At 43.6% G+C, this 21,823-nt stretch overlaps 1 protein-coding gene and 1 long non-coding RNA gene across 26 annotated transcripts in view; one reads left to right on the top strand and one right to left on the bottom strand.

The window, feature by feature from the left end:
- ank2b (ankyrin 2b, neuronal) overlaps positions 1 to 21,823 on the bottom strand; it is a 1,110,754-nt gene that overhangs the window by 707,135 nt on the left and 381,796 nt on the right. For 23 of the 25 annotated variants that reach the window (XM_038792202.1, XM_038792212.1, XM_038792216.1 and 20 more), the window contains one exon: positions 11,676 to 11,768. The exons of the other annotated variants lie outside the window; for them this stretch is intronic. In XM_038792202.1, coding sequence (XP_038648130.1) covers positions 11,676 to 11,768 — 93 coding nt within the window. The remainder of the gene's footprint in view (positions 1 to 11,675; positions 11,769 to 21,823) is intronic. 25 annotated transcript variants of the gene reach the window in all.
- Positions 5,717 to 21,567, top strand: LOC119963305. Its single transcript, XR_005460073.1, has 3 exons — positions 5,717 to 5,939; positions 18,881 to 18,915; positions 21,370 to 21,567. It is a non-coding gene; the product is annotated as an uncharacterized LOC119963305 (long non-coding RNA).

The following is a 21,823-nucleotide window of genomic DNA, read 5'->3' as shown; positions in this document are numbered from 1 at the left end:
TACTGGGCGGCCAATGTGTCAATGGTGCGTAAATGGGTGATGGAGGGGGGGGGGGGGGGGGGGGGGGGGGGGGGGGGGTGGAAAAGAATGGAGCTGGCGTCTTGTAGAGGTACGAGCCTGGGTGCCTTGGTAACGGCGCCGTTGCGGCTCTCTCCTAAGAGGTATACAACGAGCCCGGTGGTGGCGGCAACCCTAGGAATCTGGGGACAGTGGAGACGGCATAGGGGGGAAACAGGGGGCTCGATGGAGGCTCCATTAGGTGGAAATCATCGGTTCATCCCGGGGACCACTGATGGGGGATTTAGGGGGTGGCATAGGGTGGGCATCAGTAAACTGAGGGACCTGTTTATTGGCGGGAGGTTTGTGGGCCTGGGGAACTGGAAGATAAATTTGGGCTTCCCCAAGGGAACATGTTCAGATACTTGCAGGTAAAGGCATTTGCTAGGCGACAGGTAGAGGAGTTCCCTTTGCTGCCCTCGCGGGGGGCGATGGACAGAGTGATTTCGGGGGTGTGGGTCGGAGAGGGGAAGGTGTCTGACATTTATAAGGTAATGCAGGAAGTGGAGGAGTCGTCAGTGGAGGAGCTGAAGGCTAAATGGGAGGGGGAACTTGGGGAGCAGATAGAGGACGGGACTTGGGCGGATGCCTTGGAGAGAGTCAACTCTTCCTCTTCATGTGCGAGACTTAGTCTCATCCAATTCAAGTTGCTGCACCGGGCCCACATGTCCGGGACTAGGATGAGTAGGTTCTTTGGGGGTGAGGACAGGTGCACCAGGTGTTCAGGGAGTCCAGCGAATCATGCCCATATGTTCTGGGCATGCCCGGCACGGGAAGAATTCTGGAAGGGGGTGGCGGGGACGGTGTCGAGGGTGGTTGGATCCAGGGTCAAACCAGGGTGGGGACTCGCGATTTTTGGAGTTGTGGTGGAGCCGGGAGTGCAGGAGGCGAAAGAGGCCGGTGTCCTGGCTTTTGCGTCCCTAGTAGCCCGGTGGAGGATCTTGATGCAGTGGAGAGATGCGAGGCCCCCAAGTGTGGAGACCTGGATCAGTGACATGGCGGGATTTATAAAATTGGAGAGGGTCAAATTTGCCCTGAGAGGATCAATACAAGGGTTCTATAAATGGTGGCAACCTTTTCTGGACTACCTGGCTCAAAGATAGGTATCTTGGTCAATAGCAGCAGCAACCCGGGGGGAGGTGGGGTGTTCCTTATTATTGTTTCTATTTTTTTCTATGGTTATGTAACTTAACATTGTGTTAATTTAAGTTGGTGTTAATATGTTTTGTTGTTCATTGAGGATGGGCGAATGTTTATGACTGTTATCATTACTGTTATTGTTGGTATTTTATTACGGTTCGTTGTTGTTGTATAAATACAAAATTTTTCAATAAAAATTATTTTTAAAAAAACAAGTCTGCTCCGTTTCTTAAACATGCGACCAAAAGACAAGATAATGATATGAGACCCAGAGTCCTCTAAAGGTCAGCAAGGTGACGCCAGTTTAATGATTATTACTTGTGTTTTACTTTTGATCAAATTCCTGACCAAGCTGTATTCACGTTATCTTGATTTTATAATGTATAAATGTCGACCTATTTTTTGTAATGCACAGACTTGGGACGGATCCAGCAGTTTGTAATTGACTGCTTTCCGACTCCAAGTTTCAGCCATTTCTGCATGCAGACAGTTGTAATTCACAAATAAAGCTTAGTTTTGTTTTCTTAACGAGCGTTGTTGAATCTTTCTATCACAGTTCAGAAGCGGGAAAATATTAACTGCAACATTTGCTTTTTATTCCTGTCCCATTACCACTCATTTAGCCCTGCATTTATTCTTTCCTGTTTTCTACTCCATCACCGACCATCTTTTATCGTTTTCACCCTCTGCCCCACCTTTCACTCCTGAAAACCTATTCAATTTCTGACATTTTCCAGTTCCAGTGACAGGTTATCGATCTGAAATGTCAACCTTGTTTTTCTCTTGTCTTTCCACTGATGCTTCCAGACCTGTTGAGTATTTCCAACATTTTTTGTTTTTATCATACGTACTATCATTGCTCCTTCGACGAAGTCTTATTGAATCACTAATGCCCGAGACACTGCCATCAGAAGAGAGAGAAGGAGAAAAATTCAGAGAAAAATTGAAGAGGGTGAGAAAGAAATTAATTTTCCAATGGTTCAGTGGATAAATACACCATAATAGCGTGTTACAAAGCCGTGCATAACAGAATATTCCTGAATTCAATTCCTGGTTTGGGACGGTTGAGGGTACAAAACTTGTAGCTGAATTTTGCACCGTTCCCCCACCATCTGGACAGGCATGTTTTCGACATGAGGGGCACGTAAAATATGATGGGTGGTTAGCCCACCACCTTCCCGCTCATGCTCAACTCAGTCCCGTAATATGGTGGGGGGGGAAAGCACCCACTAGCCCACTCATCTTTCGACTTATTGAGGTGCTGAATTGCCCAATTAAGGACTTAATTTTCCAACAGTACCATAAAACACTAGGCAGTGGAAGGTGAGTGAGAGTGCGAAGGATATCTTATAACTAGAGTTGGTGAAACGGCAGGAGGGAATGAAGATTACATTCTTCAGGGGGTACCCATTGTGTATCAAGGGCATCTTCCTCAAAACTGTACTTCCCATCTGTGTCTCCTTCCTCGCTTCCACACACACACACACACACACACACACACACCCCCCCCCCCCCCCCCCCCCCCCCCCCCCCCCACCAATCATTCCTCTCTCTCCCCTCCCCGTATGGCTCCCAATCACTTTCTACCCAAAAAGCCTGGGACTTGCCTGTACGAACCCAACCTCCATGCCCCTTGATCTCAGCTCACATTGTTAAGGGCTATGCAATGATGTTCACTGCAAAGTGCACGCGTGTGAATGGCAACTGAGTGAGGAATTAGATATAGCTGGGATCCTATCCTCAATTGTTTGCCAGTACTTTCTGTCCACCTGAATAATGGAAAATTGGCAGAGGTACAACGTAGTGCAGTCCAACATGAATCACTCTGCATTTTGGGGAGAAAATGAGGAGCAGACTGGAGGGAGAGAGAAAAGGAATATTTGATTTGATTTTTTATGGGATGGAAAGTAATATAATTTGACAACTGGCTATTCAGTATTATGTAAGTAGCCTTCAACAGATCTTACAGCTCAATGCATGAATTTGAAACAAAGCAAAAATCTAGTTGCCAGGTGCATTGTACCATGTTCATAAAACTGTTCATGTCCTGAAAGGTTTATTCCAGTTTCCATGTGAACTGTATTCAGAGCTTTAGTTCAACATTTTTTTGTTTCACCTCTCTGACGGTGTTTTTACCCTTATCGAAATATTAAAACATTATGGGGGGGGGAGGGGTTAAACACCCAATAATATAGAATCTTTCCAGTGCTCATTCAGCCCATCAAGTCTGCACGGACCCTCTGAAAGAGGCCCCTACATTGGCCCAATCCCCCACTCTACCACCGTTACCCCACTTGGGGCAATTTAACATTGCTAGTTCACCTAACCTGCACATCTTTGGACTGTGGGAGGAAACCCACGCAGACACGGGGAGAATGTGCAAACTCCACACAGACAGTCACAAAAGGTCGGAATCAAACCCGGGTCTCTGGGGCTGTGAGGCAACAGTGCTAACCACTGTGCCACCCCTATTATATAGCTGAAGGAGACTTCTGGTGACGGTGGGCGGGAGGTAGCCGCGCAATGGAGGGCTCCCGTTCGGGAACGGCATTTCTGGGGCTTTAAGCCCGGTCCCAGGGGCCACGGAGGCGGCAAAATTAGGGAGAAGGCACAGAGGAGGCACAGTGAAGGCACAGTAAAGGAAAATGTTGAGGGTGAGCAAAAAAACGGCCGTATAAAAAACAGCTGAAGGTCCGTCGGGGAGTGGAAAGGTCACCGCGGGGTCACCAAGGAAAATGGAGGCGGGAGCACCAGGGGAGGCCGCATTGCTTACGGCTGAAGAAATGACTAAGGTGATGGCTGCGGAATTCGAAAGGCACTTTACAAAATACATGGAGACAATGAGGAAGGAGATGAGGGAGGTTTTGAGTGTGCTGATGGAGGAGGCGATTTCCCCAGTGAGGACGGCGGTGGCGAGCGCAGTGGCGGAGGTGTGAGAGCAAGGCGAGGCACTGAAGGAAGTGGAGGAGACATTATTGCAGCACGGTGATCAACTTACCTCGATGTGGAAGGAGATGAGGAAGGTGATAGAGATTAACAAGGATCTGTGATGAAAATTGGAAGACCTGGAAAACAGATCCAGGCGACAGATTTGAGGATTGTGGGGCTTCCCGAAGGCGTTGAAGGACCGAGGCCAACTGAGTATTTTGCTGCGATGCTGGCGAAACTATTGGGGGAGGGGGAGGATCCCTCCCGATATGAACTGGATCGGGCTCATCTGTCGTGGAGGCCTGTACCAAAGGCGAGTGAGCCGTCAAGGGCAGTGACTCTGTGCTTCCGTAGGTACAATGTGAAGGAGAAGGTCCTGTGCTGGGCCAAGCAGAAGGGGGTGGTGCAGTGGGCTGGAGCTGGTATACGTGTATACCAGGACTTTACGGTGGAGCTGGCAAGGAGGCGGGCTGCCTTCAACCGGGTGAAGAGGGCACTGTACATTAGCAAGGTGCAGTGCAGCATTGTACATCCAGCGAAGCTGAGGGTGACTTACAAGCTCAAGGACTCTTATTTTGGAATGGCGGAAGCAGCGGAGGAGTTTGCGAAGGCAGAAGGACTGTGGCAGAACTGAGAAGTTGAGAAATGGCCATGTGCCTATGTAACCTCATGACTGTATTTTCTTCTTTTTTGTTTCACTGCGTGCGGGTGTATGGGCTAAAGGAGCCAATGTTGTATATATTTGGACAAGGGAAGTGATGGGACTTTCACTCGAAATGAGGGCTCTTTGGGGTGTAGGTGGATATGCGGGGTTTGTGTGTTAAAAGGGGATTTCTGGGCTTTCCTAGGGCCGGGCAAGGGAGAAGGGGACCCGGGCGGGGGCCTCCACGCTGGCCGGTCTCTGCCGGCCAGTGAACGGGTGTGAGGTGGGGGGAGGGGCTGCGGCCATCAGAGCCTGGCAGAACAGGGTCTGAGGGGTCTAGCCGGGGTGGAAAGTTAGGGGGAAGGAACCGACGTTGGGACAAGGAATTTTACAAGAGGGAGTGGAGGGGAGGAGTTGGAGAGGGGGAGGGGTTTACAACTCTTGGGTATCATGTACGGTACTCTTTCGGAGGTTGGATGGCATTGAGTATATGAAGTTTGCTGATGACAGTAAGTTAAATGGCACAGTATGTAATGTGGCCAGCAGGGAAAATATTGTAAACGGGCGTTACTAGATTAAGTGAGTGATCAAAACTGTGGCATACGAATTTCCATGTGGGGAAATGTGAGGTCAACTCATTTAAATTTCTACCACTGTGCCAATTTAAACTCAGCTGGTTTCATATAATTCAAGATCCTCTCAAAAATATGTTCATAAAGAACCAAAATAATTTAAATTATTAGGAAAATATGTGAATAAATCACAAAATACAGTAATATAAATTTCAATAAGGAAAAGTACATTTCTAAACAATAGATCTCTTTCATTTTTATTTATAGACCAACTTGACCCCTTTATCTCTTTAAGCATTTTTTTATTGGCTTGTTCGCTCAGCTGGTTATGGTGCTTAAGGTGGAATAAGGTGCTTAATAACACTGAAAGCTTGGTGGGTAGGATTTAAAAAAATAATAATCAGCTCCTGTCATGGCTGTTCATCCTGAAAGCCAACAAACGATTTCTCCCATTTCATTCCAACAAGTTCAAATGATCGGGGAACCAAAGCCATCACACTTTGGAGAGAGCTCTACCTTAAGAGAGAATAGGACGAAACAAGAAAAAAAAAAAGAGGCTGCACCATGGATGTCAGGTGAATTTTTCAAGTGAGAACCAGGTAAGTTACAACAAGTTGAGAGGGGGGCGAAGAGGAAAATAAGGCTGGCAAAGAGGGAATATGAATGGCAGTTAACATAAAATGGAACCCAAAAATCTTCTACCGGTATATGTAATTTTAAGTGGGTTGGAAGAGGTGGAGTAGGTCCTATTAGAGAGAATTTGTGACTCGATCTAATTTCAGAGGATTGTATCAAGTGGCAAATAAGACATCCTGATTCAAGAAAGGGTAAAATGACATTCTTAGCAACTGCTGGCAAGTTAGTTGAACATCAGTGGTGAGTAAAGTTCTAGAAACAATAAAGGAAAAATTAACAGGGACTCGAAGAGGTTTGAGTTAATTAAGGATAAGCAGCATAGATTTATAAATGACAGATAGTACTCAGCCAATCTAATTGAATTTTTTCATAAAGTAACAATAAAGATTGATGAAGGGAAAGTGATGGATGTTGTCTGTATGAATTTTAATAAAGCATTTGACGAAGTGCCATATATAAGACTGGTGAACAAAATTGAGGCTCATTGAATGAGGAGGTCAATGTCAGCTTGGCTTAAGTGCAGAAAACAATGAGTCCTGTTAAATGGTTCATTTTCAGATTGGGGGAGTGGTAGTGGTTTTCTCCCAAGGTTCAGTGCTACGATCACTGCATTTTTGATATATTTATATGCATGTATCGCATTGTGGTATTGCATTGTGAAATGTAGAGTAAAATTTAAAAATTTACTGAAGATACCAAACTTGGAGGAGTAGCAAACAGTAAGGATGATATAAATTGACTGCAACAGGTGACAGATGCACTAGAAGAATGGGCAGTCAAGTGGCAGATTAGATTTAATACAGAGAGGTGAGAGGCGATGCATTTTGTCAGAAGGGATAAGAGGAGGCAACATAGATTGAATGGCACAGTTCTAAAGAGTGTGCAGGCACAGAGGGACCTGAGGGTTCACATGAATAGATCTTTGAAGATGGCAGGGCACATTGAATTGAGAGAGTGGTGAGCGAAGCATATGAGATCTTGGGCTTCATAAATAGAAATATCAAGTACAAAATCAGAAAATTATGATGATCCTTCTTAAATCTCTGGTTTGGCAACAACTACAATACTTGTCCAATATTGTCACTACACTTTACGAAGGATGGGTGCGTTCTTACAAGTGTGCAGAGGAGATTTGTGAAAATGGTTCTCGGGATGTGGGACTTTCTTGACAATGTTAGGATGAAGAAGCTGGAGTTGTTCTCCTTGAACCAAAGGAATTTGAGGGAAGATGTGATAGACATGTACAAGATTATGACAGATTTAGATAAGGTTAACATTCATTGCCAATATGAAGGCCATCATAAGATAAATCAATCTCTGAAGATGGAATGAATCAACACTAAACAATGAGTCTGGCCATGTACAGCAGGCTCTGGAGTCTGGTTAGGCCTTATCTTTGTATTTACACCACAAATTTAGCATCAGCTGAAGTGCACATGAATCTTTAGACTGCATTCTACCACACATGATAAAGTTAACATTTTAAAAAAAGGAAAAATACTCACAAAGGAGACCTGACAATCCACGTTCTTCAAATTAAAGCCTTTTCTGCATGCGTTGAATTCAGTCCTAAAGCCAATGCTCCATATCTGACCATTTTGAAGTAAACTGAAATGTTCCTAAACTATTCTCATAATATTGTACATTTTTCATTCCATGATTCATTATATGCATACGATCTCACTAGTTGTGTGTCATTTTTAAACTTGGTTTATTTTGGAATCACGTTTGATAGAGACGGGGGAGGATGGGCTCCTTTCCTAACATTAAAATGTGCAAGTGCTGGTAGATGGCAAGCGGAAAGTTAATTCACCAACCGTTCCCAGGGGAGATTGTGACATCAATGTCACTGTCATCCAGTAGTTCAAGTGCGTCATACACGATATATGAATTTACCAACTAAAATTCATGAAGTGAATCCCAAATAGGTTGCCTGGCATGAAAAGAGGGGATAGCTGTCAATTCTAGCGTTCTGAGTCTTAAGTCATTTTCATGGTCTGCAAACCTGAAGAATACCTAGAACAAAATAATCAAAGACTTCCCTCCAGTTGTGCAGATCTTGATCATGATTTCATGTAAAGTTGACAGGTTTACCTGTGGAGTCAGTAAGAATCACCTTTCCTTTCTGAAAGCATATTGGAATGGAAAATATGGCTCCAATCTTCTGAGGAGCAACAATCATTGTCCGGTTGCAACTCCATTCCTATTTTTACCTGTCCCAATGCTGCTCCGCATTTCTGGCCAGGTCTGAGCCTGGCTTCTTAGGAAATACAGAGCGCAGCTTCCACCCAAGGTGTAAGGGATAGGGTGGTTGATGGTAGGGTGGTAGATGGTAGGATGGCAGGTGCGTAGGGCCATAAGATTGTAAGTGTGTAGGGTAGTAGTTGGTAGGTTAGTAGTTGGTTGGTAGAGTGGCAAATGGGTGAGGTGGTTTGATAAGTGGGCTATGGTGAAGACAGGTCCAGTCACATTTGTCAGGTTGGGTCAGGGGACAGTTGGGTGGTCAGCATGATCGGGGGGGGGGGGGTTTGGCAGGTCACGCCAGCTGATTAGTTGGGGGTTAAGAATACTCGGGTTGGACGGCGCAGGGGGTGGTCTCGGTATATTTGTGAGAGGGGGGGAGGTCAAAGGGTAGTCATGGGGGTTGGGGGTCAGTGGTGTATTTATCCAGGAGTTAGACATGGATTTTTCTCTCTAACTTTTCCTGGTGACTATCCAGGTGAGCATGTCAGTATCCAGTGAGTACGTCAGAACTATCCAAAGTCTCCAACTCTAACTCAGAGAGCGGGGAATTTCCCATCAAACGTTGAAACTTTCTGGGCAATTCCTACAGAGGTCAGCGCATCGGAACTTCTGATGCACATCCTGGGTTATATATCTCTTCTCAGATGATCCAGACCAGAAAGTCTGGGCCATTATCTATTCTTAGATACAACATGGCAGGAGGGAGTTGCCAACTGAAATTTATCATGGGTCCAACAAGTGTGCTAGGCTTATATGGCAGTTTATATGATCCTGTCTTGAGAGAACACACAAGCTGATCATATAAGTAATAATGCAGTTAGTACATCTGCAGAAAAGGGTGGCTAGACACTTGGCACACGCTGCGAGAATGCCGGGCCGGATTTTTGCTCCCAAGACAGGTAGCAGAAGTTGGGAAATATCCAAGCATGTTATTAATTTGCCGACACTAAACTTTGATTAAGTTTTGGTCTTGTCATAATATCAGACAATGCTGACATTGACACTGCCTCAGGCAAGTAAGCTATAATTTTAAAATCACCAACCAGAAATGCGAAAACTAAATCCGCTGAAGTCTAAAATATTATCTAATATGATTTTAAAAACACAGCCAGGTTAAGATCATACAACGAGAAAGTGGCCTCTTTCTTATCAAAGGCCCAGGGTGGAAGGATGCAGCATAGTTGGGGGCAGCTTTGTGCTTACCTTCACTTTCTGTCAAGTTTAATGGCAGGACCTGATTAACATTTCTATTTCTATTTCCCAACTTCAGTCAGCCAGATCGATAGGCCGGCTGGCTCAAGCACCAGGTTGCAGTCAGAGAATAAAGAGGGAGAGGGAGTGATTGAAAGATGAAAGCTAGAGGGGTAATCACAGGCCAGGGTTGCAGCAAAGATCAGAGAAAGACTAGAATAGCGAGGAGATCAGAAAAGTGTGGGGGGGGGGGGGGTGGAAGGGGGAACGGCATTGGGGGAGTCATGGTTGTAGCAAGCACACTGGGTCCAGCATTTCAATGGGAAGACAAGTTATCCCCTGGAACTCGCAATCCTCACCTCTTTTTTGCTGCTGGGTTTCCCAAGGCCTGCGTTAAATTTAAGGGTGTGGTTAATTCTGAGGCAAGTAGCCTAATTATAATACTTAAATTACCAACTCGCTTTCTGCAGCTAGTTGGGTGTCCACTACACCTGTGATAACCTCTGTTAGAACAGAATATGATAATGTCGCAGGACCAGTAATTCTAGAGACCCAGGTTGAACTTCTGGGAACATGGGTTCAAATCCCACCATGGCAGCTGGTGAAATTTAAATTCAATAAATAAATCTGGATTTTTAAAAAAAAACCACTAGTTTCAGTAATGGTGACCATGAAACCCTTGTTAATTGTCATGAAAACACATTGAGTTCACGAATATCCATGAGGGAAGGAAATCTGCCATCCTTACACTGCCTGGCCTACATGCAACCACAGACCCACAGCAATGTGGTTGACTCTTAACTGTCCTCTAACATGGCCTAGCAAGCCAAACAGTTTTGGAGCAATTGGGGGTGGGAAAGAAATGCAGGACTTACCAGTAATGCTCAAATCACATGAAATAATAAAGAAAAGAAAATCCACCATCCCTACCTGGTCTGGCGTGCATGTGACTCCAGGTCCACATCAATGTGGTTGACTTTTAACTTCTCTCCGAAATGGCCTCACAAGCTATTCAGTTCAAGGACAATTTGGAATGGGCAACAAATGCTGGCCTTCCAACAACACCCACATCCCATGAAAGAATATTAATAAAAGTATGTTTCAGATATTTAACACTTTTATCTCTCCCCAACCCAACCCATCCACTTTGATGTTTAAAAATTACCCTCAGAGAAACAGGACATTGAACCACTGTTGCGCTATCAGAAAGATGGAAACACAGAACTCCTGTCCTAGTGGTCACCCCAGCCCAATTCCTGGGTGGAGGACATTTAAACAACAAAGTCATGGGAGTGAGGTGCCTGTGTCTCTAGCAGCAGAGCACTTGACCATGGAGCCCGTGTGATTTTGGAGCAACACCTTGCCACTGGTATTTCAATGTTGACCTAGCCAGAATTTAAAATCTGCTCTCAGCAGTCTCATCAGTCTCCCACTGGAATGCAAATAGTGGGAATCTCCGAGTAGCCTGGGGAAACAAAGACCCAACGTGTACCACACTTAACAAGGGAGATGTGCTCACAAAAGCGTGGAAAGTTAAGAAATGGGTAGAAACCCATAGATTCTTGGATGCACCTATTTTCTGGCTTCCCTTCCTGCGGGAATAGCTCCAGAATCATGGTTGGAACATCATGTAATTTGTAGACTCAGGTTCCTGCTCATAGCCTCAAAAAACAGTGATACCTGCAAATGGAAAGCCAGACAGCTCATTATTAACTCAATTTTTGAAAAAGATTTGTGAAAAGTACATTTTTGGAAATTAGACCCATCCTGATGCGTTCCTTTCATTTCGTTCAACAAAACAATGTGTCTCATAAAAAATCTCTTCAGTGCAAGACAGTTTCAATTTTGTAATACAATAATATTTGGTTGCACACCAGTTTTGGAAGAGAACTTTACATATGGTTAGTTACTCACTAACCTTATGGATTTTTCCAACAATTTACTACAATTTCAACTTTATTGAAAGATTATTTCATACCACCAAGATATTTCACAGAACAATTGGTTTGGCTGAAATGCAGTATTTAGAGATGGGATTAATTACATGCAAATGACAGTTCTGCAAGGATTTCAAGCCACAAAATGCACACATTTCACAAAAAATTGGCCAATTTGTTATTGCTGGGGAAAAGCTGGTTAATAATGCTGGTGTGACTTTTGCATGGGCAGGTAAAGCATGACTTCTTGTAATTCAGATCTCAAGATTCCTTTCGAGCTTATGACAGAAGTCCAGCACTACAAGTACGTGCTTATTAAGCCTTTACCTCCTGACGACTTGGGACCATCTGATCCTGGAAAGTTACCCTGTGACGTAACACCCTCTCCCGGGGAGTGGGGGTGATTTCACTCCCACCTTGCTGTCATGTGGGAATTAAGAAAAGAAGAGTCATGGTGTAAGAAATGAAATCATTGGCAATGCAGTGTGGTATTATACTGTTAGCAAGCAAATAACAGGAGCTTTCAAATTCCTGTCATTCAAACTGCTGCAAAGTGACATTTACTGATAAGCAACCTTCTGTGACTGTCAGGGATGAGCGCTCAACCAAATTGAAATCCCAAAGCGGTCAGAATTTAATTTAATATCTTAAATTATTCACAAGGATAATGAGTTTTCCAGGTCTTGTTCCTTTTAATTTGATTGTTGTGCACAAATAATAGCACTTAAAACAATTTTTGAAAACTTGATTCCTGACCAATTTGTTGAAGAACAGAAAACTATATTCCTTAATTAGAAACACAACTTCAGTCTTCAGTGATCGTATAAGGTCTGTTTTATTCTTGACGGTCCTATATCAGGGCGACCTGATAGAGGTCGACAAAAGTATGAGGGGCATAGACAGAATGGATACTCAGAGGCTTCTCCCCAGGCGAGAGGGGTCAATTACTCGGGGCATAGGTTTAAGGTGTGAGGGGCAAGTTTTAGAGGAGATGTACAAGGCAAGTTTTTTACACAGAGGGTAGTGGGTGCCTGGAACTCACTGCCGGAGGAGGTGGTGGAAGCAGGGATGATAGTGACATTTAAGGGGCATCTTGACAAATACATGAATATGATGGGAATAGAAGGATACGGACCCAGGAAGAATAGAAGATTTTAGTTTAGACGGGCAGCATGGTCGGCACGGTCTTGGAGGGCTGAAGGGCCTGTTCCTGTGCTGTACTTTTCTTTGTTCTTTGTTTTTGTTCTTTGTAATAGTAGCATTTTAGGTGTTTTTGGGCAGGGCATGAGCGTATGCTAGGTTTCCGTAATAGTGCAGGCAGTATGGAAGGGAAAATGGGAGGGATCTCAGCAGGGACATATGTTGTTTTTAATTGTGTGTGGTGGCTATGTATCTATGTTCTCTTGTCTGATATCAGTATTGATTGTTGCTGCGGGTAAGAGTTTGACTAATATGCATAACATGCTCTGTTTATCTTGTCATGTGTTTATGTGCACATTCCCTGTCAGTCTAGTGATGCATATGCTCGTGATGTATGGAGGTTTAATAGGGGAATATGCTTCTGTTCCTTGGTTATCAAGAGAAGATAGCACACTGCTCTGGGCTGTCAGAATTGTTCTTTGACTTGGCCTTTATGAATAGACAAACGTTCATCTTCTAAAGCCAAAGCCAAAATTCAAGCGCTCATCCCTCGTGAATAGTGCAGGAACATTACTGTATTAATGTGGGGGTTCCCATCTAATTTCAATAATTAATATTGGGTTTTAGTATCATTTAAGTAATTGGATACCACCTCCACAATAAATCCAAATAAACACACAAATATCCTGCACTTTCACAATTTTTTGCAAGCAGCATAAATTTAAAATATACTTAAGTATGCATTTCACAAATCCATTACGTGAATAACGGATTAAGTGAATCTATATGAAACATATAGACAGGTAGTAGAAATTGAACAAGAAATTAAATATTAAAAAGAAAGAAATCAAGCTTCTAAAGATAGGCTCCTTTTAGTTAAACAGTTTTCTTATCTCCAACAAGAGCACATGCAGTGCAGCATATGTAAAGCCATTCTGACCCCTCCCCTAAGTTTGCAGGGAGGTTAAGCTATTTTTTAAATGAGTAGCTAATATTGCACAAGCAAAATGAGAAGAGGCACAGATGCTGCAGAGGGGAAAATAGGAGTGAAGTTTCTAAAAGCAAAACGTAGCTATCCAGGCCAGGAGGAATTAAAGCGTCAGCGCCAAAGGTCAATGTTATTCACTTGCTGAAGTATTCACAGATATGTTTGAATATTTAATTTTATTAATTTAACGTCACTTGTGACTACTTGAGGCAGTCTTACCTAGAATTACCAGTGACACTTTATGGGCCAAATGATACAGAGTTGATCATAGGTTTGTTGCTTTAGAATTTTACAGCAGTTAGACAATAATGAGATGGTTTTGAAGATTCTGTTTTCTCCTCTATCTTTTCCCTTTGATATTTTTCGTCCTTTATCTGCCTCATTTGAACATAGCAACACACGCAGACTTCTATGTCTCCTGTTCTTTTTGGTGACCACTTTTCACGTGATGGCAGTGTGTATCAATTGGTTATGTGTTTAGTGGAGGCCATAACCTGTTCTCAGCCAACATTTCACTCTTATTTAGCGGTTGAAAAATCAGGACTGGGAACCCAGTTTTTTTCTTCCCCAACAGGGCATCCTGAAGGCAACATAAGGTCAGCTAATGAAACTCCACCAACAATCAAACCAGATCACTTCTGGCCTGTACTATTCCATGTCACATTGCTACAAAGCATCTTTTGACCATACTAATGGCTTATTTCAGCTGTGGTGTGCAGAGTTCTGTCATTGTTGCAGAAATATAGCACCAGCATGACAATAAAACAGAATGGGGATCAAAAGAACCCGCAGACAGGGAGATCTGGCTAAGGGCTGACTCCAACATACTAATCATTGTGAGCAGGTGCCATTATTTGATGGTGATCCATCATGGTTGTCAATGTACAACTGTCGCATTTTGGGATGTCTCAGGAAGGGGATTACAATGAGCTTGACTGATTTTCCTGAACTGGGATTGAATTTCTCTAGATTTCCTTTTTTTTTTATTCAACTGGTCTATATTTGAAGCAAAGTGGAAAAAAGCAAACTAAATTGAAATCTGTATTTAATTGGTCTATTTTTTTTTAAATAGAGAATTTAAAAAAAGAAAATCATCTAATTAAGCTTCATATTCATTCTGCTCTGTTGATTGATGCATCACCCGAATTATTTTAATTGCAGCTGTTTCTATCTACTCAGTTTAGACCAGAATGAATGATAGACAGACTTTCTCTTCAATTCTGATTCAATCTAAATAATTACGGCTACATGTTCAATCACTACTGGACAGTTAACCTGTTCTGAAGTACAAACACATGAAGGCAAGAACACACAGGTTTGTACACAACTGTTCTCTGAAAAGGACAATTTTTCTGACTTGGTTTTGATCTTCCAGATACGGAACGAAATATAATGGGAAAATAGAGTCCCATTTTGGGCAAGTTTAGGGAAACAATCCCGTTATCGAACAGGACTCATTTTTGGCCTTGGCAAGGAATGCCCTGCCGAGGCAGCACTTACCTTAATTTCCTCCACTGACGAGCTCAACACGTCATTGCAAAAAGAGATAGGGTCGCCATTTTTAAATGCAACTCCGATCATTCAACCCCCTCCCCTTGACATCCCCACCGTGGACTCTGCCCCTGCGCCCCCCCCCCCTCCCCCCCACCCCAACTTACCTGTCAGGGTGTCCTCGAACCCCACCTCATAGGGTAGGGCACCCCCGGGGCTGACCCCTGGCACGGGTAACCTGGCATCCTAGCATTGCCAGCACCAGTGCCTGGGTGGCAGTGTCAAGGCACCACCCTGCCCAGACCCTTCCCCCAGGTGCTGTTACGCCTGGTTCACGTCTGTGTGGACCAGTGTTAACCGACACCATGGCAAGGTCTACCAGGCACAGGTGTTTGTTCCCGGGCCTTGGGAGCATCACTTAAATGTGTTGATCTGGATCTCGCCCAGATAGATTTAAAAGCCTCATCGCATCACCGAGTTGGGCACAATGAGGCCTTTCGATTGCGCCCATAGATTCAAAACAGCATCATCCAAAGCCTTTTGTAAATCGAAGAGTGTTCATCACAGGTGACTAATCCAAAATTTCAACAGTTTCTGCCCGTCAAAAATAAAAATTTCTCCCAGCTTTTACTTCAAGCCATATTCAAACCTTGATCAATACTGAGTAATTATGATCTTTAACACTAAAACATCATTTCACATTGTTGCAGCAATGGGTTCCTTAGAATCAGTCGTGAATAAAATCTTTCCATTATTTCAGCTATCACTAAACCCTTAACACGGAAATCTAGCTTCCAAAAAGAAATTTATGACAATGCAAAAGAGATTAATTTTTAAATTGCATTCCAAGCCCAAAGCTTCATTCACCAGGTCTGCATATGGGAATTTTAATTTCAAATAATGACAACAAATGTGCTTTATACTATCATACAATACCTAGAAATACACATCAATCACTATTGTTCAGTTGAACAAAAACAAAAAAAGAAACAGGAATGTTAAATGAACTGTGAAAGGTTCACGATGTTGTAATTTAGCAAGAGTCTGCTCTTTATTCAACTAACAAAAGGCGCTCAGAAATATGCACTATTTTCTTTTACACATGGAACAAACTATTCCACAATGCTTTCAAAATTGTGTATGACACTCAATTTTACTGGTCAAATTGATTGCAGAAGCCATTAAAAATAAGGGAAGAGCATCTGCCTTTTTCACGAATCGCCACAGAATTTAAACCCAGATGGTTCCAACTGATCGTATAACTTTCTTGGATTTTCAGCAGGGTATATAGGTCTCTACCTCAAATTCCTAATATGCAGTCTCGTTGCTCGAAACTCTGCATCAGAAGGGTTGGGACATAAAATGTGCTTTCTCCCCAGGCCCCATCCTCATTGCTCCCTGTCTTTTTTTTAAAAATTGCCTATGAGATGTGAGCATCACTGGCAAGGCCGGCATTTGTTACCCATCCCTAATTGCCCTTGAGAAGGTGGTGGTGAGCTGCATTCTTGAACCACTGCAGTCCATATGCTGCAGGAACATCCATAGTGCTGTCATGTCAAGAAGGAGTTCCAGGATTTTGACCCAGCGGCAGTGAAATAAAAAAGTGATCGTTCCATGTCAGGATGATGTGCAACTCAGAAGGTATAGTTGACAGTGCTGTCAAATATCACTTCTCAGCAATACCCTGCTCATCAATGCTCAGTTTCGGTTCTACCAGGGCCTCAGAGCCAAATATGGGAGAAATGTCTTCACTCAAAGGGTTGTGAATCATTTGCTCTCTCCTCCCCAGAAGGTTGCAGCCACCCATAATCATGTTGAATGGTGAAGCAGGCTTGAGGGACTATATGGTCCACTCCTGCTCTATGTATGGACAGCGCGGTAGCATAGTGGTTTGCACAATTGCTTCGCAGCTCCAGGGTCCCAGGTTCAATTCCCGGTTTGGGTCACTGTCTGTGCGGTGTCTGCACGTTTTACATACATAGAATTTACAGTGCAGAAGGAGGCCATTCTTCTGGTGGCTATTTCCACCGGCTCCTGGAAAGAGCACCACACTCAAGCCCACGCCTCCATCCCTATCCCCATAACCCAGTAACCCCACCCAACACTAAGGGCAATTTAGCCTGGCCAATCCACCTAACCTGCACATCTTTGGACTGTGGGAGGAAACCGGAGCACCCGGAGGAAACCCACGCACAAACGGGGAGGATGGGTTCTCGCCATGTGTTTGAGGGTTTCCTCCCGGTGCTCCGGTTTCCTCCCACAGTCCAGAGATGTGCAGCTTAGGTGGATGGGCCATGCTAAATTGTCCTCAGTGTCAAAAATTGCCCTTAGTCTTGGGTAGGGTTATTGGGTTATGGTGATAGGGTGGAGGTGTGGGTTTGGGTGGGGTGCTCTTTCCAAGAGCCGGTGCAGACTCGATGGGCCGAATGGCCTCCTTCTGCACTGTAAATTCTATGATTCTTATTTGATTGATGATGACATCAAAGACCCCTAGCGAAATTGACTGGTTGAGTCATACCTAGTACAAAGGAAGATGGTTCTAGTTGCTGGACATTCATAATCTCAGCTTCACGATATTGCTGCAGGCGTTTTACCCAAAGAGGGGTGAGAATGGGGAACACTCTGCTGCAGGAAGCAATTGAAGCAAATAGATTCATTTAATAGAAAGCTAGACATGAATATGAGAGAGAAGGAAATAGAATGCTATAGAGGTGGATCTTGATGAAGAAAGATGGGAGCATAAACATTGTTATTGATTGGTTACGTCAAATGGCCTGTTTCTGTGTCATACATTCTATGTAGTCCTATGTATGTAATAATTCAACAATATGTGGAGGTTATCAGTCCAGATCCCTGAATTTCTACTTCAGTCGCATTATCAATATGCCGTCTGGATGCAAGGTTTCATGATTTAATCGTAAATAACCCAAACGTCACAGCAAAAACTATGACAGATACAGGGGGCTAGATTCTCCAATCACTCTGGACTTTCCCCAAGAAAGTCCTGAGTGATTCTCCCATCTAAAGGGGGCTGGCCGGGCCCCTCGGAGCGGTTCTCGCAGCTCTGGCTACGGATACGGGACCCCGCACTTCCGGTCGGGCGTCCACATATGCGTGCGGTGGCAGCCTGCAGCGGCCGCCCCATGCGACATGGCGGACTCGCACCGCGGATCGTGATGGAAGAAGTAGGTCCCTCCACCCTACCACCCCACCCCCACCCCCGAGAATGCGCGTGCCCTCGAATCGGCAGCGCCCAATCGCTTGCCTGGCTGTCCATGAGGACCCCCAGTGAACGATCCCCCCTTCTCCACCAGGGCGGCCATGGACTGAGTCTGCAGCCGCCACCCAACATCCGACAGCTGGTTAGAAACACGCCGTCGAGAACTCGGCCAGTTGTGCACGGAGAATCGCCGGGGGAGGGGCCTCTGTCAATGGCCCCCTACCTGCTGCGCGTAGTTCACACGCATGCGTGTGGTGCCGGTCCGAATTTCTGGGTTCACGACCATTTCACCCCCCGCCCCCCTGCCCGCGCCGGACGTGATACTTACATGTTGTCATTTTTTATGCTATATTTTAAACTTTTGAATAAAATGCACAATGTCTATAGTAAATTTGGGTACAAGTTGCAATTTACTTGCTGCCATGAGATCCAATAGTTTATACCGTAACACTTCAGAAATCGATGAACTGAAAACGGAAGAGAAGTAAATGGTTAATATCCTATACTATTATTGAGTTTTCACTCACTAATTAATGAGAACAGACACAACCTCATTTTACATGATTATTTTTATTCCTCCCCTTTCCAGTTAAAGACAGACTGCATCAGAGAAAAACACCTAAATTTACTGTGTGATTATCTTTATCATAGAACCTCTTGTATTAAAACTGCATGTTTACCTGTCTTTTGCAGCATACAGAAAAAAATGGAAGCTGACAAACACCATGGTAAGTAAAGAGAGAATTTTCTTGGTGCCCCTAGGCGGCAACCCAGGATAATTCCCCCACAGGTGCTCCCTGTAGCTAGAAAGTTTTAAACCCAAACTCATGTGAATATCAGTAACACATGTATTTTTCAGAATACATGAACAAGGGGATTTACATGAGGAAGCACAGGAGGGGCTGAGTTTTCATGAGCTTTGACTCTACTCATCTTTTAATCTTATTTGTATCCTGATTCGTATCCCATACTTACCTGCATTTGGGTTATATGTTGTGACGAGTGTAAGAAGTGTTTATATATTAGCTTTTATATCTTTTGCAGTAATGTTATTTTAAATCATACTTTAAAATAACATACAGGCACTGTGTCTATTACAGGTGTAATTAAGGAGTTGTAAAAGTGTGGTAATCATTTATTCTAACCATTAACTTTTTTAAAAAACATATAAATGGCTAGTGGAACATTGCTGGAGGTTCCCTGGGGTGTGGATAATTTGACAGATTGTGATTAGCACGAGCTAAGAAGGTCATGGGACATGATGTAATTAATGGGAGAAGTCAGGTTTGTCTGTAGTTTTGCAATCTGCTGTAAGATTTTAAGTTGAACAGCAGTTTCCCATAGCATTGCAGTCTGACAAGACCGGAGGTTTTTCAGATTGTTCCTGAAAGGGTCTCTCTCCAAAGGTCTGTACAGTGGACAGCAAGGAACTCTAATTATAACTTATATTTATGTGTGGATTTTAAACTCTATTGGGTTGCTTAGTTGGAAAACATATAACGGCAGGTGCAGATAGTGAGTAAAAGTGTTTCCTTTTATTTCAGAACTGTTTGGTGTTAAGCTGTTCCCTTGATATTAATGTGGTTAATTATGTGTTTAAATTAAAATTTGTTTTAATATAAAGATATTATATGGGCAGCACGGTAGCATGGTGGTTAGCATAAATGCTTCACAGCTCCAGGATCCCAGGTTCGGTTCCCGGCTGGGTCACTGTCTGTGCGGAGTCTGCACGTCCTCCCCGTGTGTGCGTGGGTTTCCTCCGGGTGCTCCGGTTTCCTCCCACAGTCCAAAGATGTGCGGGTTAGGTGGATTGGCCATGCTAAATTGCCCGTAGTGTCCTAATAAGTAAGGTTAAGGGGGGTGTTGTTGGGTTACGGGTATAGGGTGGATACGTGGGTTTGAGTAGGGTGATCATTGCTCGGCACAACATCGAGGGCCGAAGGGCCTGTTCTGTGCTGTACTGTTCTATGTTCTATATTAGTCAGTGTCATCACTCTTTTCCTCTCCTCTCAGTTTTACAATTTAAAACTGTTTTGAGGTTTCTCATCCGGTATCCTAACAAAAATTAGAGTGTACCTCAGTTTCCTAACAATATCTTGTACTATGTTCCTGGAAGATCCTGGCTGGATTTTGGTAATGAGGAACTTAGAGAAGTCAAATTGATTGAGGAGATCGGGCATGGTGCCCAGCTTCCAGCGGTAGGTTCCTGGTGAGCGGACCTAGACCCCAGCAGTGCTGCCATTACGAATGATGTTGTGAACGATGATATTGGCTCCGTGGTGCAGGTTATTAGTGCTCACTTTTAAAGAACTGCAAATTTCCTTGAGAGAATAGCGGAAGCAGAGAAGAGAATCTTGTTACTTTACGGAGTAATCTCTCTGGTGGAGACCTGCCTTCAGTCCTTGGAAATCCTGCTGCTTGGTACGTTGTATAGCTGACCAACTCAGGGAGTTGCGACCAAGCAGGGAGGGTTCGTGCGCCCAGTCTCTTGAAGGGGGGGAAGTAATAATTGGAAGGAAGAATGTAGTTTGGAACGAAATAAACAGTGTAAAGTAAACATATAAAATTATAGGTAAAGGGACATGAGGGAATATCAGAGTGCTTGTAAAAGCTTGAAAAATAGCACGCACACACAAGATAAGATTTGAGTAAGAATAGCAGGCATAGGAAAAGATCATGAAGAAAGTTGCAGTTTTAAAAATAGACAGGAAATAGCTATCAATTATTTTAAGACGCGTAACAGGTTTTTGGAACCTTTGAGAAAAAGAGGAACAAGTAATTTTGGAGACATTGCAAACTTGAACAATGAGAATCTTGGGCAAGGTATTAAACGGTTTAAAGCTAGCAGGCATGGCAGAGGAAGTTTGCAAAAAAAAATGCGAATGGCTGAAATAGACAAAGATAGACATAGCTTAACGGTTTTTTAGACTTTGAGCAGAATGCACCACATGCTTTTGAAATGTATGGCAGTCTTGGGCATGGTGCGAAATCGCGGTTTTAAATGTAACACATCTATTTTGTTGAACATGAGACAATGCTTTGTTATTGACATGCTCTGGAGAGATGAATTAAAATGTATAAAATCTCGGAACGCCGGTGGCAAAAGTCAGAAAGGGCAGAGAGAGAGAAAGAGAGAGGGGGGAAGAGACAGGTCGAGCCATTCAGTTTGAATTTATTCTTAGATTCGATTCGAATCAGCTCATCGGTCGATGGGAATCGGAAGACGCTGGAAGACCGAAGAATAAGAACAACCGCAAGCTATCAAGATAGAAGAAGAATTGTTCAATAAAGCTCCCTAAGTCTGATCAACTAAAAGAGACTTTTAAATATTAAGTAATTCAAGATTTTGTAAAAGCAAATAAAAATAAGTGTGATTTTAATTTCAAACCTGAAATAGTGGTTTACCCATAAGACTCACCTATACATCCTCAACAGATCCAGACCCTGAAAGGACATTGAGTGGTAAGTGAGTTAGAATTCTTCCTTGTAGATTTGGGATCCTATTATAACTTGAAATATAGTTTGAAATAGATCAGTTCCCATCGGGTATCAGCAAGGGAGTCTAAGGGATAGAAGACCTTAGAGTGGCCAACTAGTTAAGAAGTTATAGGATACAGTAATTCAGAAAGGATTAAT

This window comes from Scyliorhinus canicula, chromosome 3 (assembly GCF_902713615.1).
Source record: "Scyliorhinus canicula chromosome 3, sScyCan1.1, whole genome shotgun sequence".
Lineage (NCBI taxonomy): Eukaryota > Metazoa > Chordata > Chondrichthyes > Carcharhiniformes > Scyliorhinidae > Scyliorhinus > Scyliorhinus canicula.
The sequence above is the reverse complement of the archived record's forward strand: the minus strand, read 5'-3'. Positions and strand labels throughout refer to the sequence as shown.